Raw genomic sequence first — 15,802 nt, 5'->3', positions numbered from 1 at the left:
ACCAACCCAGATGCCCTTCAATAGATGAATGGATAAAAAAATGTGGCATTTATACACAATGGAATATTACGCAGCACTAAAAAATGACAAAATCATGGAATTTGCAGGGAAATGGATGGCACTAGAGCAGATTATGCTAAGTGAAGCTAGCCAATCCCTAAAAAACAAATGCCAAATGTCTTCTTTGATATAATGAGAGCAACTAAGATCAGAGCAGGGAGGAAGAGCAGGAGGAAAAGATTAACATTAAACAGAGACATGAGGTGGGAGGGAAAGGGAGAGAAAAGGGAAATTGCATGGAAATGGAAGGAGACCTTCATTGTTATACAAAATTACATATAAGAGGTTGTGAGGGGAATGGGGGAAAAAAAAAACAAGGAGAGAAATGAATTACAGTAGATGGGGTAGAGAGAGAAGATGGGAGGGGAGGGGAGGGGGGATAGTAGAGGATAGGAAAGGTAGCAGAATACAATAGTTACTAATATGGCATTATGTAAAAATTGTGGTGGATGTGTAACCAGTGTGATTCTGCAATCTGTATTTGGTAAAAATGGGAGTTCATAACCCACTTGAAGCTAATGTATGAAATATGATATGTCAAGAGCTTTGTAATGTTTTGAACAACCAATAAAAAAAAATTTGGATTCAGTAGGAAACTTAGATTTGAACTAGCACACTATAAAAAATTAAAAGGATCTTGTTAAAAGAATTCTGGTTTCTATAAAGTACCTGTACTATCTTTTGATTCTTTCTCTGTGAGAACTTCATTTTAGGGAGATTTTTAGCAGGGTAACTGTGCCAGATTTTTGTTACCACTCTTGAGGTAAGAACTGTAATTATATTGTCAAAATAATATTTAGAGTATTATTTTCAAGCAGTAATTACAGTGATGTGACAAATATATTATGCTCATAAAATTTTATGTAAACACAAGCATGAGTTATTTTAATTGAGTTATTGATGTTATTTTTGGCTTTTATTCTTTCCTAATCTGTAAAAATAATGTTGGGACTTTGTAACAATTGCAGTATTTTTACATAAAGATCAGTTGATAAGGTATTTGGTAAAAGCATCCTTGTCTGGAGTTTTCTTTCCTTGTGTCTAGGATATCTTTAAGCCTTTTCCCATCCAGAACTGGGTTCTGATGAGGAAACCTATTTTATTTGCCTGGTGAACCATTGGGTCAGCTGGCTTTGAGACTAGCTTGTGCTTTTGGCCTTTTTTGCATGGTAAACTTCTGTGTTTGTATAACATTCACTAGAGGGGCCAGGGAGGCCGCTCCATGGTAGAGCTTGCCTGGCATGTGTGAGGCCCGGGGTTCATCCCCAGTACCGCAAGAAAATAAAAAATGAAAAAGATTCAGTCGAAATGCAGGTCGTGTCTTCTAAGATTATGACTTCCCTGAAAAAGGCTAGTGTTTTCTGTTATAAACATTTCATAAATGTTCAGTGCAGAGCATTATCTTCACTGTTGTTATTTTTCAGTACTGGGGGTTGAGCCAAGGGTTTTGTGCATTTTAGGCAAGCAGTGTACTTCTGAGCTACATCCCCAGCCCTGTTACAGTTAATTTTTAAGAACTCAGAAGGTGGAGAGAAGAAAACTAATCATCACTCATGTGCAGACTGTGAGAAGCTAGCTCTTGGGTTTCTGTGTGTGTATGTGTGTGTGTGTGTGGGGCGCGCATGTGTGTGCGTCTGCTTGCAGTCTTGTGCCAGCTTCTTGACTTCAGACTATAATACCCACCTAATTCAGTTTTGGGGTTATTGGTGCATTGTGTTTTAACCTTCCGTGGTCTGGTTTTTGGCCTGGATTCTGCAGCCCTGTGAACAGCCAGCTGTGGAGCTGCAGTAAGGGCACAGTGTGGCACCTCTGCCCTGAAGTCCTCGGGGATTACTTGACCTGAAGCCAGCCATGGTGGGAAGTGGTGGGCAGGACTTGCCTTGGGCTGGATCAGCAAGCCAGCCCTGTCCTCAGCAGGGCTGAAATGTTTTCCTGCTGGGAATTCTTTTAGTCAGGCAGCTCTTCATGTGCACTTGAGCTCTCCTGTTGCTGCTTGCCTTCCCTGACAGCTGGACTCCTGCCCTGACTTGGGGAGGAGGCCGATTGCTCCTGTTTTTGCCAATCCCATTCTGCCGCTCACCAGCTTGATGACCTTGAGCTGGTCACTTACCTTTTAGCGCATTGGTTCCTGGCTGAGAAATGGGGATATGATTCGTGTGCACCTCATGAGGTGTGGGTTGGGTGAGCAGGACAGCAGTGTGCAGTGTCAGTGTTGGTCAGCACCCCAAGGTCCTGGGTGACAACTCCGTCATACTCGCCTGGTTCCTGGGATTCCTCAGGGGTGCCTCTGTCTCCCTCTGCTGTCCTGGCCCTAATGTGAACCCCATCAGAAGTAGCTGGCAGGCAGTGGTGCTGGGCTCTAGCCCCTCTGGGCAGTTAGGATGTGGTGCTTGGGAAGGCTGCGTCCCGAGGAAAGGGCTGGGGCAGTGGGATTGAAACACTTTCAGCAAGCATTTTCCTGATTGGCCTCACTATGCTCTGCTCCTCAGCGCGTTGGAGGGTCAGGACTTCTGCTGCTGCAGCCCTGCAGGCTGGCTTAGGTCCCTCTGAGCCTGTGCCTTCTTTCCTCCTGGGAAACGGGGCATCCTCTGCTTTCATAGGAAAGGGAGGTGGAAAGGTGAGGAGCTTTTGGAAGGTGTCTGTGTCTCCTTAGTGACTGCTGAAGTATTGCTAGGACTGCTGGCTGTCCCCTCAGCACCCTGCGTGCCCTGTGACACCATGCGCTGCTGAGGCCGGGCTCCACCGACCCCCCTCCTTGGCTGACTGTTAGCTTCAGATGACAAAGGAGCCCGTGGAGGTGGACCTGACAGGCCAGGTGGCTCTTCCTAGTGAGGCGCCTGCTCCACTGGCCGGTTTCCTGTGTGAGCCCCTCTGGAGAAGGCCCTTCCTCCGCAGGCCTGGGCTTCTACACCCTGCCCTCCCTTGTTCCTCCAGTTCTGAGGCTGGAGGCTGTTTTGTGCAGCCTGCATCTGTTACCCCAGAGCTGTTCTTTCTGGTCGATTCACGGCATTAAATTTTCTTTGTTAAAATAACCAGTTTGGTTTCTGTCGCCTGACTGGGTTCTGACTCGTTCAGCTGTCACTTGTCATTTTCTAAAGCTTGTGCTTGCTCTCGCTGGGTTCCTTTCTCTCTCAGGTTCCCACTCCTGTGCATCCATTCTGTCAATGGGGGTAACCAGAACATGGAAGCCACCTTATAGTCTGGACAGGGAAGGTACTTAATGTAAAGAACTGCTGTCACAAAGGCTTGAACTAAGGGATGAACAAGTAAGAAAGAGAAGGCTGAAGAACCCCAGAGTTGCCGAGGCCCAGGGGCCTCTACCCCTAGGACTGGGGGAGCGTCTTCCCCTGGGGCTCAGATCCCACACCTCTTTGGACAGAGCATAGTGCTGGCTCACTGGGTGCTGCACAAGTCACCGACAGTGGTGTTCCAGGGAAATTTGCTAGAGACCCACCCTTTAGCACTAGGGGTCCTTGCTGGGAGGCTTCTTGAGGAAGCTGGCTACTGTGCGCTGCTGGTAATGTTTTCTGGGGAAGCTGAGCCCTCTTGGAGAAGGTGTTCCCCAGGACATGGCTGGAGGAGGGCCAGTCCTGGAGGAGCCCGTCCTCCCTCCAGCGCCCCTCCAACGCTCTGGAGATGACTTAACAGGCCATGGGTAGCCGAAGTCTTTGCAAAGCCACCTTTGTCTTCACAGAGAAGATAGGATTTATTTAGATCTGGGAGGCAAAATTGAACACCCCAGTGTATTTTAAAGTCAGCCTGTGCATTGGCTCATGGGATCTTGTCACTCAGGTTGTGCCAGTCTGGTGGGCATGAAGGGGACCTTGGTGCCAGTTTCCCTTGTGCTTTTATTCTATGGTATTTTTTGAGAAAAGTATCAATATTGAGATGTTATTTATTTTAATATAGTCCAGTTTATTGATTTTTCTTGTAACGAGTACCGTTCTATGTCCTGTTTGAAAAATCTTTCTCCAGAGTTCCATAAGCTTCTCTCGGTGATTTTTACGTTCAGGTCGGTATTTGGAGTTGAACTTCTGTGTTGTGTGAGCAGTTCAGTGCTGGTGTTTCCGTAGCTGTACCTGGTTGTCCAGTGCTCTTCTCTGAAAGGCCACTGCCTACTCAGTTACCCGCCTTCACGCCAGTTCTGTTCTGTCCAGGCCTGCCAGGATCGACCCCGCTGTCTTCCCGCAGTTGCTGCGCTTGATGCTCCGGCCTCCTCATCTCTGGGTGGTGTGCACTGTTGTTGGCCCCTGTGTCTGCCCACGCAGGCAGACACAGGTGGGTGCCTTTGGTACGTGAGTGACACATGGATCCCTGTGGGATGCAGCCGGGATTGTGGGCGCTTCTGGAAGCAGTTGAATCCTCTGCTGGGTGAGCCCGTGGAGCCCTGCACTTGGTCCTTTCCTCGACTGCCTCTCAGGCAGGCTTTCTGGCTTCTTCCCTGGGGCTGCTGTGTACTGGTTGTACCCTTGATGCTTTTATAAATGGTCTTTTTTGTTTGTTCTCCATACACGGAAATCTTATTGGTTTTGAAAATACTTTTGTCTAGCAGCTTCCATAACTCATTTATGAGTGCAAGAAACTTATACATTTTAAAATTTTTCTACACCAATTTTTTCATCTGTTGGGGGAGATGACAATGTGGTTTTCTCCTTTTCAGTTCTTAGGTTTCTTTGATTTGTCTTTCTGGGGAGATTTGCAGTCGAGTATTGACTGGAAGGTGGTGACAGTGGGCCTTGGACTCCACCCTCGAAGAGGAGTGTTCTCTGTCTCTGCAGCTGGCCGGTAGTTACACTGTGTGCTGTGGATTTTTGTTGATGCCTGTATTTAGGACATGAAGTCCCTTTCTATTCTTTTTTATTTATTTTTTGGTAATGGGGATTGAACACAGGCCTACTGTACCACTGAGCTACATTCCCAACCCTTTTTATTTTCAGACAAGGTCTTGCTAGTTGCTAAGGCTGGCCTTAAACTTGTGATCCTCCTGCTTCAGCCTCTCGAGTAGTTGGGATTATAAGCATGAGCCACGGTGCTATATCAATCCTTTAAAATTTGTTGAGTTGTGTCATACTCTGTTGTTTATTATGAGATACTATATTTTCTTGAGAAAACTATATGTTCTTTTTTTTTAAGTTGTAAATGGATCTGTTTTATTTTATTTATGTATTTATATGTGGTGCTGAGGATCGAACCTAGGGCCTCATACATGCCAGGCAAGCACTGTACCACTGAGCCACAACTCCAGCCCCGAGAAGACTATATTTTTCTGCAGGTTTTTTCTTGTTCTTGTTCTTGTTGAATTTTTCTTTATTATTCATCAAATTTGGATGTAACTACCTAGAGCTTCTGGTAACAAGAGTTAACAGTCCTACCATGTGGGTTGATACCATCATGGGGATGCACCCAGAAGTGAGGTGCTTGATACTTGTGGAACTTAGGTCAAGTTATTTACCTCCCTGGGCCTCACTGTCTGTGCTTCAGCATGGGATGACTACTCTCTCAACAGGCAGTATTCAGGGAGGGTGGGTCCCATGAGCACTTGGGCTTTCCATTCAGAGTCTGAGCGAGCACGGGAGCACATGTTTCCATTACTTGCTTGGAAGGTCTGTCTTTTTAAGCCACCCTTAGTTATCCTCACCTGTGTGCTGGTCAAGAGGTGGTCAGCTGAGTGCTCACCGTGTTTTCTATTGCATATTCAAAACTGTGAGTGTGAGTTCGTATTTCATCTCCACAGTAACCTGTAGGCTGCCCCTGTAACACCTCACATGGCTACCTGGGGAGGAGCTGAGTGATAGAGTGCTTGCCTGGCACTCATAAGGTCCTGGGTTCTGTTTTCAGTACTGCACAAACAAAACGAAAGAAAGAAAAGTGCTTGTTGAGGTTGGGAAATGAGCAGAAGCCTTTTTGTAGGGGGAGTAGTTGTTGGTAAACAGTTTTATTTTACTGTAAAATAATGGACTTTATTTTTAAATACACTTTATTTTTTAGAGCAGTTTTAGGTTCAAATTGAGAGGCAGGAATAGGTTTCATACCTAAATGCTTCCCTGACACGTGCACAACACGTCCCACCAGTGTGCTGCCTTGATACAACTGACAAGCCTATGTTGACAGGCCATCGTCACCCTCTGTCCCTGGTTTAAATTAGGACTCCTGTTGGTGCTGTGCATTCTGTAGATCTGGATAAAGGTGTGATCAGTGTGTCCACCAGTGGACTGTCATGGAGAGTCGTTTCATTCCTAAAAACCCTTTATGCGCTGCTTGTTCATCCTGCCCAGCTCTTTTTTTTTTTTTTTTAAATTTAATTTTTTAAAAAATCCTCCTCACTTCTGGCTTTTCCCGAGTGCCACATGGTTGTAATCATACAGTGTCTAGCTTTTTCATATGACTCCTTCAGCTTGGTAATATGTACCTAAGTTTCTTCCTTTTTTTTTTTTTTTGTTTTTTGTTTGGCTTGGCTTGAGAGCACATTTCTTTTTAATGCTGAGTAGTATTCCGTTGTTGGGTAGAGCACAGATGATTTATCCCTTCACCTGCTGAAGGACACCTTGGTTTCTTCCAAGTTTTGGAGGTTATGAATGAAGCTGCTATAGGGCTGAGGATGTGGCTCAAGCGGTAGCACACTCACCTGGCATGTGCGGGGCGCTGGGTTCGATCCTCAGCACCACATAAAAATAAAATACCAATGTTGTGTCCACTGGAAACTAAAAAATAAATATTAAAAAATTCTCTCTCTCTCTTAAAAAAAAAAAAAGCTGCTATAAACACTGTGTGTGTGTTGTGCGTGTTTCGGTCCAGTGTTTTAATATCAAGGAGTGTAGTCGTTGGATCCAATAGTAAAAGATGCTTAGTTTTGTAAGAAGTTGCCAAACTGTTTTCCAGTGTGGGTGGCCCGTTTTGCATCCCCAGGGCAGTGCGCGGGAGTTCCTGGTGCTCCGCGTCCTCCCCAGTTCTTGGTGTTGTCTGCGTTCTGGCTTTTCTGCTGGCATTCTGTAGTTTGATGTCATTAGGTAGTTTCTGAGTCGTGTTGAGATCTTGTGAACATGGCGTTCTCCCTGTCTGTGCTGTGAGTTGCTAGAAAGGTGTCCTGATGGCCCCTTTACTGTGGGTGGGCCTCTGTCCCCTTCACTGTGTCAATCCTCCTTAGGTGTGCCCTCACCACTGTTATCAGGAGCAGTCCAACTTAAAATCATTGGGTCTTTCTGGTAAGTCATTTCCTAGTGGCTATCTTAAAAAAATTTTCAATAATTCTTTTTGTGTTAAGGTTTATTATTATAATCTATTATTTTTTGCTTTGGTGTTGAGGAATTGAACCCAGGCCTTGGACTTGCTGGGCAAGTGTGTTCTAATTTTAAGTGGTCTGTGGCTTCTTTTTGATTGGTATTCACCTGGTATATCTTTTTGCTAGTCTTTAACTTGTAGTATTTCCCTACCTTTCATTTTCCAAAAATCTCTTTTAAACAGTGTGGAGTTAGAGTTCTAGAAATCCAGCCTACTTACAGCCCTCTTTTAATTGAAGCATGTATTCCAGTGATATTTGTGTTACAGTTATAGTCTTGTTAAGAAGTAAATTTTGTGTAAAGTGTATTGTTTGATGAGGCGTATTAATGTCATACCCAAAGTGTCATTGTGGAGGGAGGACTTTATACTTAAAAGAAACCAGCAGAACTTCATTGAGTAGCATGGGGACCATTTCTTATTAGACTGTCTGTCCACTGAGTTTAATCGGATGTCTGTCTTTGTTTTTCTCTCTTCCTCATGCCCCTCAGCCTTTCGCTGTGGCCTGCAATTTTTAGGCAACGTCGCCTCACGGAACGAAGACTCCCAGGCCATTGTGTGGGTGCACGCCTTTCCTGAGCTCTTCATGTGAGTGCAGAGGAGTCTCCTGACTCCTCAAAAAGACAGCTACACCAGCCCCTGTGCATGGAGGTGGGGACGTGAGGAACCAGCCTGTGGCAACAGAGTCTAGGCCATAGTGGCTCCTGGGGTGGTGGGGGAACGGTCTGGGGAAGAGCGCCTGAGAGGACACTAGGCCCTGGTGGGGTTCCGTGATCCCACACATCTACCCTCGACTATAAGTTCGTTTGCTGTTAAGAAAATACAAATCATGGGCCAAGTATAACATTGCTAAAGAACCTGAAATTTGTTAAGACCAAAAAAAAAAAAACCCAACAATTGAACCTGAAGCCTCAGTGCGTGGGCAGTGAGTTAGCCTTTCCTTGCTTTCCTGCACAGCACAGTGCTGTGTGCTTTGGTAGGTAGGGGAAGTGCACGGTATGGTGGCCAGTCTGTGATCAGTGTGAGAGGCAGTCACCAGCCTGTTTTTAGTGTAAGAAATGGCAGTCAGTCTGTCTGTGAGTTCAGTCTGTCTGTATGAGAAGGGGATAAGCAGCCCATGTGCTAACCTAGATGTGGCTGACCAGTCTGATTATCCCTGTAAGAAGTGGCTAATTAGTCTTTTTACTTAGAATGGTTCCTGAGTCTTTTCCTGTAGATAGACTGTTTTTTTTTTTTTTTAGATAGACTGTTTTTTAAAACCAGCTCTTCTAGTTCACAGAAGGTCGAGCACTGGGAGCACTGGACTGCAGTTTGTGGGGGTGGCGGGGCAGACTAGGCTGTCCAAAGGGCAACAGTGCCACATGGGGTGACTCATGGCTGCCCCAGGGTAAAGAGCAGAGGGGCAGCTGTCATTTATATGTCCTGAGCTGAGCGTTTCCTGTGTATTGTTCCTGTTCTTGAAGCACCTGCCCTGGGGGTAGGTGGTCCTGGCCCTGTATGGATAGATGAGAAGGTAAATGGCTGGCTGGGTCTGAAGCCTGCACTCTGTAAATGGCTTGTTGCCCTAGTTCTGTGCTGCTTCCCTGCTGGTGTAGGTCTGGGGCTTGCTGTAAAGTGTGATATCAGGATGGATGAACTCCAACTCATTTGAGCTCACTGAGTCTGTCTCTCAAGTTCTTGCAGACATTGGGGTTGAAAAAGTGTGTGTATTATGATTAGTAATAATTGAGCTTAGGTGAAAGAACACTCTAAGCTACAGAAATAGACATTATTTATATTTGAGAATTTTTCCCTGTAAGACATTTGGGCACCTAATATATACCAGCTTTTGAGCTAAATGACTGTGATAACTTATTTCCATTTTTTTATTTGTGCATTATAATTGTACAAAAATGGTGGGCTTCATTGTTACACGTTTGCACATGCATACAGTATGACAGTGTAATGACTGGCAACTTAAATATATCTATTGCCTTCAGATTACATGCTTTGGTGGGGGAAATAAAGGAACAGACAAGTACATAACAATGCAACTAAAATAATCAGGATAAATCCAGAGTATGATAGAGAAATAGGAGGAGGGCCTATCAATAGTTTTCATGGTCCTTTTGTATGAGTTCATTTGATCCTCACAAAAGCCCTGGAGGTAGTTGGAGGAGGCCTTATATTCTATTTCATTTTTAAAATAGCTTTATTTTATTCATTTTATTTTTATGTGGTACTGAGGATTGAACCCAGGATTGAATTCGCATGTGCTAGGCAAGCGCTCTACTTCTGAGCCCCAGCCCTAGCCCTCTATTTTGTTTTTTATATCAGAAGACATACTGACAGAGGGATGTGACTTCACTCTGTGCTTATGAGGCAGATAGAACCAAATTTGAGTTCTAGTTTTGGCAGACACTGGCATTGTACTGTTGGGCAAGTGGAATCAACAAATTGTTTCTCTGTAATCCTCCAGGAGGCTATTGTGAAGTTTAAATGGAAAAATAACAACAAAATCAGACAACCCCCTAGTGCTTGAGCCCAGGTAGTTGAGAGTCTGAGGGAGCTGGGTTGATGAGCGGGCAGTTGGCTGGGGCTCCTGACTCCAGGCTCCGTTTCTTGCTACTGCCTTCTGTTCTTCAGATGTGCTGTCCCTCATGACTGGTCAGGCAGTGCCTGTGGTCATTGTGGTAACTCTTTTTGCCTGTTGGGTGTTCTTTCTAACAAGAATGTGTGTCCTAATGCTTTATAAATGTGATCATTTTTATCTTTTTTTTTTTTAAGAGAGAGAATTTTAATATTTATTTTATAGTTTTCGGCAGACACAACATCTTTGTATGTGGTGCTGAGGATCGAACCAGGGCCACAGGCATGTCAGGCGAGCACGCTACCGCTTGAGCCACATCCCCAGCCCATTTTTATCTTTTCTAATCAGGTGTGAAGTTGCTTTTTGCTCCAGAGTGCTGAGTTAACTGCAACTTTTTATTGTGATTTGACTTTGTATTTGCTATTTTTATATTATTACTATTTTAATGTTTAAAATCCAAAGTATTATAAGTCTTCTTCAACTGCTAAAAATATCAGTATGTACTGAATTTACTAGAGGGTTTACTGTTACTTGTAAATAATTTAAAATAATTTCTTGTTGCTAAATTGAACAAAAAATCTCATTTCTTTGTTTGAAAGGTCTTGTTTAAATCATCCAGACAAAAAAATTGTTGCCTACTGTTCAATGATTTTGTTCACATCTCTTAATCCTGAGAGGATGAAAGAACTGGAAGAAAACCTCAATATTGCAATTAATGTCATTGAAGCTCACCAGAAGCAGCCTGAGTCAGAGTGGCCGTAAGTATCTTGTTAGAAATAAGATATTTATTTGCATGAGGACATCCTGACAGATCACTTTCCTCACAGAGATTTTAAGTAAACATTTGAACTATGATAATTAAACCATAAGTTCAGACTTACCATATGGTCAGTTAAATTACCAAAGTTTTTGGGCAGAGTCTGGAAACTTGGGAAACAGGTGACGCTCAGTGTGAGCTGGGCTGGAAGCATGGGGGGGGTGGGTCTTCTAGGTGGTGGTGGGGCATTCTTGCGGTGTGGAGGAGGCAGTGCCTGGGCACTGGGAGTACCCAGATCAGGCCCCAGCATGGATCGGGGCAGCCAGAGGTTGTCCTGTGTAAGTGACTCAGCTGTGGCTCACCTTGTCCCCTACAGAATGCAGGCCTTGTCTCTGTTGCTTTTAAAGTTTTTCTTAGTCTTTAGAAGTTAATAATGATTTCTTAGCATAAATTTCTCTGGGTTTGTTCTTTTGGGGGTTAACTCAGCCTCTTTCATCTGTAGGTTTATGTCTTTCATGAAGTTTGTGACGTTTCCAGCCATTATCTGAATATTTTTCAACCCTACATTCATTCTTGCCTCTCTTCCTTTGGGACTCCACGCCAGTTACACACACAGGCCATTGTGGTGACCAGTGAAGAGACATGAAGAGACAACAGCCATGTGTAGGTTTAGACAGTTTGTTCCTGAATGGACAGAGGCAAGCAGCCAGAGGGGTGGGTGACAGGCATGTGACTGTGAGATGGCCCATGGCAGGGGAGCCACTGGACAGGGTCCTGCTGTGGCACAGCTTGATGAGGCTAGGGCAGAAAGCGTCAACCCTGTTTAGAGTGACACCTCTGCGGGACTGTCTCATGAGAGTCACAGCCCACCTGAGGATGTGGCAGGGCCCTAGGTGGTGGCCTCAGGCCTTGCATATTCTCCTGGTCCAGAACCAGCACAGGGCATTCAGCTAAGGCTCAGGTGAGCTGCTGTTGAAGCTCTGGTGTCTGGGCACATTAGGGGTCCCCATGTGCTTTGGGGGAATAGCTTTCCTGTACAGTGGTGGTCCTCTGGTTTTGTTCTGTAGGTCCCTGAGGCTCCACCCAGGCTTTTTTTCTTTTTGGTTTCCCGTTTATTTTCTCTCTTAGCCAGGACTTAGCCAGATTTTGTAACTTAATAGTAAGTTTTGAAATTGGCAAGTATGAGTCTTCCAACTACGATGTTCTTTTTCAAGATTTTTTTTTTCCTATTTTGGGTCCTTTGCATTTCAATGTTTTTTTAGGATCATCTTTTCAGTTAAAAAAAATAGCTAGAATTTTGCATGAATATGTAGATCAGTTTTGAAAATATTGCAATCTTAACTAGATTAAGTTTTCCAAACCATGAGTAGGGGATGTTTTCCATGTATTTAAGCCTTCTTTAAGTTCAGTGATGTTTTGTAGTTTTTATTGTATGAGTTTTGCATGACTTTAATTTATTCTAAATATTTTATTCGATTGCTAATGGATTGTTTTCTTGATTTCATCAATGGTATTTAGTGATGCATAAGAAAACACTGCTGTGTAGAGAAAGAAATAGAGTTGATTTTGTGCATTGATCTTGTGTCCTGAAGCCTTGCCGAGCTTGTTTGTTGTCATGACAGGATTTTGGTGGTGTTTGGGGGTTTCCTGCGTCTAGGAACCTATCCTCACGCATCTTGGAGTTTTGCCCTTTCCTTACCTGAGTGCCCCCACTGGAGATTCTGTGCAGTGTTGAGTCTGAGTGGACAGAGTGGTTCATGTCAGTCCTGGCTTTGGGTTTTACCACAGAGTCGTGGCAGCGTGGGGGCTTCTGGCTGCCTTTCGTCAGAGTGGGAGCAGGCATCCTGGGTGCTCTCGTCTTGTCGAATGTTCTCAGTGGTTAAAGGGTGGTGCGTTTTATCAAATTCTTTGGTGTCTGTTGACATGATGGTTTTGTCTTTTTCTATGGCTTTGTCTTTTAGTTTATGAATGTTTTATACACGTGATTGATTTTTGTATTTTAATCCAACTTTGCATTCCTAGAACAAACTCTGCTTGTTGATGGTGTATAGTCCTTTTTACATGGACTTAGTTTGTCTGTGTTTCGCTGAGGATTTTTAGATCTATATAAAGTGGCATATTGGTCTGTAGTTGTCTTTTTTTGTGTGTGATTTTTCCCTTTTTCCTGGTTTGGCATCAGATTAATGTTGGCTTTACAGAATGTATTAGTTTTATTTTTATTTATTTTCTGGTGAAGTTTGTGGAGGATTGGTGTTAATCTTTAATTATTTGGTAGAATACACCAGTGAGCGTCCTGTCTTGGGGAGGTCTTGGTTGCTTATTCATTCTGTATTTGTCATAGGTCTGTTTAGATTATCTGCCCCTCCTTGGGTCAGCTTTAGTACTTAGCGCCTTTCTAGAACTCGGTCTGTTGGACTTTCTAATTTGTTGGCACATGATTAGTCACAGTATTTCCTTAGGATCTGTTTATGTAAGGTTGGTAGGAGCCCCCTCTTTGGTCCTGATTTTAGTAATTCAAGCCTTCTATTTCTTTCTTAGTCACTGTAGCTAAAGGGTTTTTGTTTGTTTGCTTTTGTCTTTCCAGACAATAAATTTCAGGTTTTGTTGATTGTTCTCTATTTTTCTGTTTCCTCTCTTTTGCTGTATATCTTTATTTGTTTTGCTCTTCCTTTGTTAGTTTCTTAGGGTGGAAGTTAGGTTGCTGCTCTGCCGTCTCCCTCTCTTTGAGGATCTGTCACCGTCCTCATAGGAACCACTTTCATTCCCGTCCTTCAGTACCATTAGTTTTGCAATGTGGTGCTTTTTGTGGCCTCAATCTCAAGTTATATTCTTATTTCCCCTGCGATTTCTCCTTGAACCCACTGCTTATTCTAGGAGTTTGATGTTTAATTTTTACTTGTTTGTGTATTTCCTAAATCTCCTTTTTAAAATTGACTTATAATTTCACTCCATTGTGGTTGGAACACATGCTTTATATGGTCTCCTTCTTTCTGAAGGCATTGAGGCTGTTCCATGGCCCATGGCATGGCCTGCCATGGAGTGTATTCCCAGTGCACTTGGGACGAGGGGTGTGCTGTAGGTAGGTACCTCTGGGTTTGGTTAGTGTGTGGTGCCGTTCATGTCCCCTGTTTCCTTGTTGATCTTGTGCCTGGTCCTGTTCATCATTAGAAGTAAATTTTTGTCCTTACACTTCAGTTCTTTCAGGTTTCGCTTCAGTTATTTTCAGGCGTCTTTGTTGTGTGTGCTTGTGTGTGTGTGTAATTGTTACATCGTCTTGAGGAGTTGACCCTTTTTTCCAGTACAAAACTTATCAGTGCTTCTGTCATTTACATTTAATGATCTTCTCCTGTTCACTTCAGATCTGATTTTCAGGTTGTGTTCCTCACATTGGTCAGTTCTTCAGGGCCTAGACTGCTTCCAGGTGGCCTCTGTTAATCCCACTTTCCTTCTTATGTGAGGCTTCAGTCTTTTCAGTTTTAGCCTCTTTTTGTGTAAACTATTATCCTTCTGTTGAAATTTTTACCTTCATTTAAAATTACTTATGTTCTGAACATTGATTTGTATTTGAATTGCAATGTGCAAACAGACGGAAGATAGTACATGAAAATATTTTGGTGTATTTGAATTGGAAAATGTCCCTCAGCATGCAAATGTAACATGACAGGATGAGTCTTGAGTCAGCTCACTTAGGGAAATTTCCTGTAGCTGAATTTCATTTTATTTGATAAGTATCTTGGATGTGTATTTTAACAGCATGGAATAAAGGGCCAGGGTCATAATGGCCAAATATAAAGTCCCCTTCAGAACAGCCCAAGGTAAACGGTATCAGAGGTCACTGCATAAGATGGAAGACAGGATGGCAGCATGGTAGTCAGCAAGCCTTTGTCATCCTGCGCTGGGTGCTTGCCATGTGACGGGAGAGAAGCTCTGCGTTTGGCAAACGATGAGATTGCAGACTACGCAGAGGCTCCAGAAGCTGTCTTTTATTTTTTATTTTATTTTATTTTTTAACTCCCTGAAAATTGGAGAAAACCCATCTTCTGCTCCTCTTACCCTTGCCTTGTGAGATGACTGGCAAAGAGCATCACACCACATGATCTTAGAACTCAGGGGCTCATTATCTCTTCATTTCTTCTTTTTTCTTAGAAAGGGACAATGAAAGTTTTCAGTGACTCTGGGTCTTTTTGTTTGGGTGTACTGGAGTCACAGGAAAGTGTAGGCAACGAAGTCTTTGGGTCTGTTTGGTTTGAGTTAATGGGATAATGTCTTTCTAAAAATGTTTGTTTCTTTTGTTGGTAGGTGTGACAGATGTTTTCATACTCTTAGATAGCCCTAGATGAGTCCAAGCCTTCTATTTTGAGTTCATCTGATGGTGAGTTTGTGTTGGCACATTAGAAAAGACTCCCTGTGAATCTGTGGGACTGGGACGCAGAGAAGGGGACGTGCCTGCTGACCTGGGCTGCTCTGGCTGCTTCACTTTGTCCATGCAGCCGCCATGTGCAAGAGAGCCCTGAGACCCAACATCAAAGTTGCACAACTAACACCCAGCAGAGAAAGATCGAAGGCGTGCCAGGCTTGAACGCTTGCCCTTTATACCGCGTCAGGAATTACTGATCTTCAGGAAGAGGTCTGCATCTCAAGGGCAGGTCTGAGCACTGAGCTTGGCCTTTTGGGATAAGCTTTGGTCATTGTTTTGAGCTTGTATCCAATTTCTTACAGAGGTGACGTGGCTGTGAGTAGAGTGTTCTTTTTTGTCCGTGTTGGGTTATGTAGTCGACTTCTTTTGTGTGAGAAAGGTTCATTTCCAGACTGATGCTCCCTTTGCTCCCGGGTATGCCTCAGGTACCTGTGTTTTTGTCCACTTCAGCTTAGGTTCAGCTGTCCTTCCTTCTGCACTGGGGACCTCTTGCCCTTTTGCTCTCTGCTGTCTGTGTGTTCCCACTTGCAAGGCTCTTGAGGCATTCACTTGTCCATTAGACTGGCAAGTCCCTGAGGCAATGTCAGTGTTCTTACTTGGATCCTGACAAGGTAGTGTTCTGGCAGGTGACGAGCACTGTGGTGTAGTTATGGTGATGGAAGGCCAGTGCAGCCAGCATGTGTACAGAAGGGAATTTGTTGGTTTATGTGACTACAGAGTCCTT

The 15,802-nt window shown here is 43.9% G+C and overlaps 1 protein-coding gene across 2 annotated transcripts in view; it reads left to right on the top strand.

Moving 5' to 3' along the window:
- The window catches only part of Atxn10 (ataxin 10), a 142,516-nt gene that overhangs the window by 34,514 nt on the left and 92,200 nt on the right, over positions 1 to 15,802 (top strand). For both annotated transcript variants that reach the window (XM_027954634.2, XM_027954635.2), the window contains exons 4-5: positions 7,827 to 7,923; positions 10,504 to 10,662. In XM_027954634.2, the coding sequence (XP_027810435.1) occupies positions 7,827 to 7,923; positions 10,504 to 10,662 (256 nt within the window). The remainder of the gene's footprint in view (positions 1 to 7,826; positions 7,924 to 10,503; positions 10,663 to 15,802) is intronic.

Source organism: Marmota flaviventris, chromosome 3 (genome assembly GCF_047511675.1).
Source record: "Marmota flaviventris isolate mMarFla1 chromosome 3, mMarFla1.hap1, whole genome shotgun sequence".
Classification (NCBI taxonomy): Eukaryota; Metazoa; Chordata; class Mammalia; order Rodentia; family Sciuridae; genus Marmota; species Marmota flaviventris.
The sequence above is the reverse complement of the archived record's forward strand: the minus strand, read 5'-3'. Positions and strand labels throughout refer to the sequence as shown.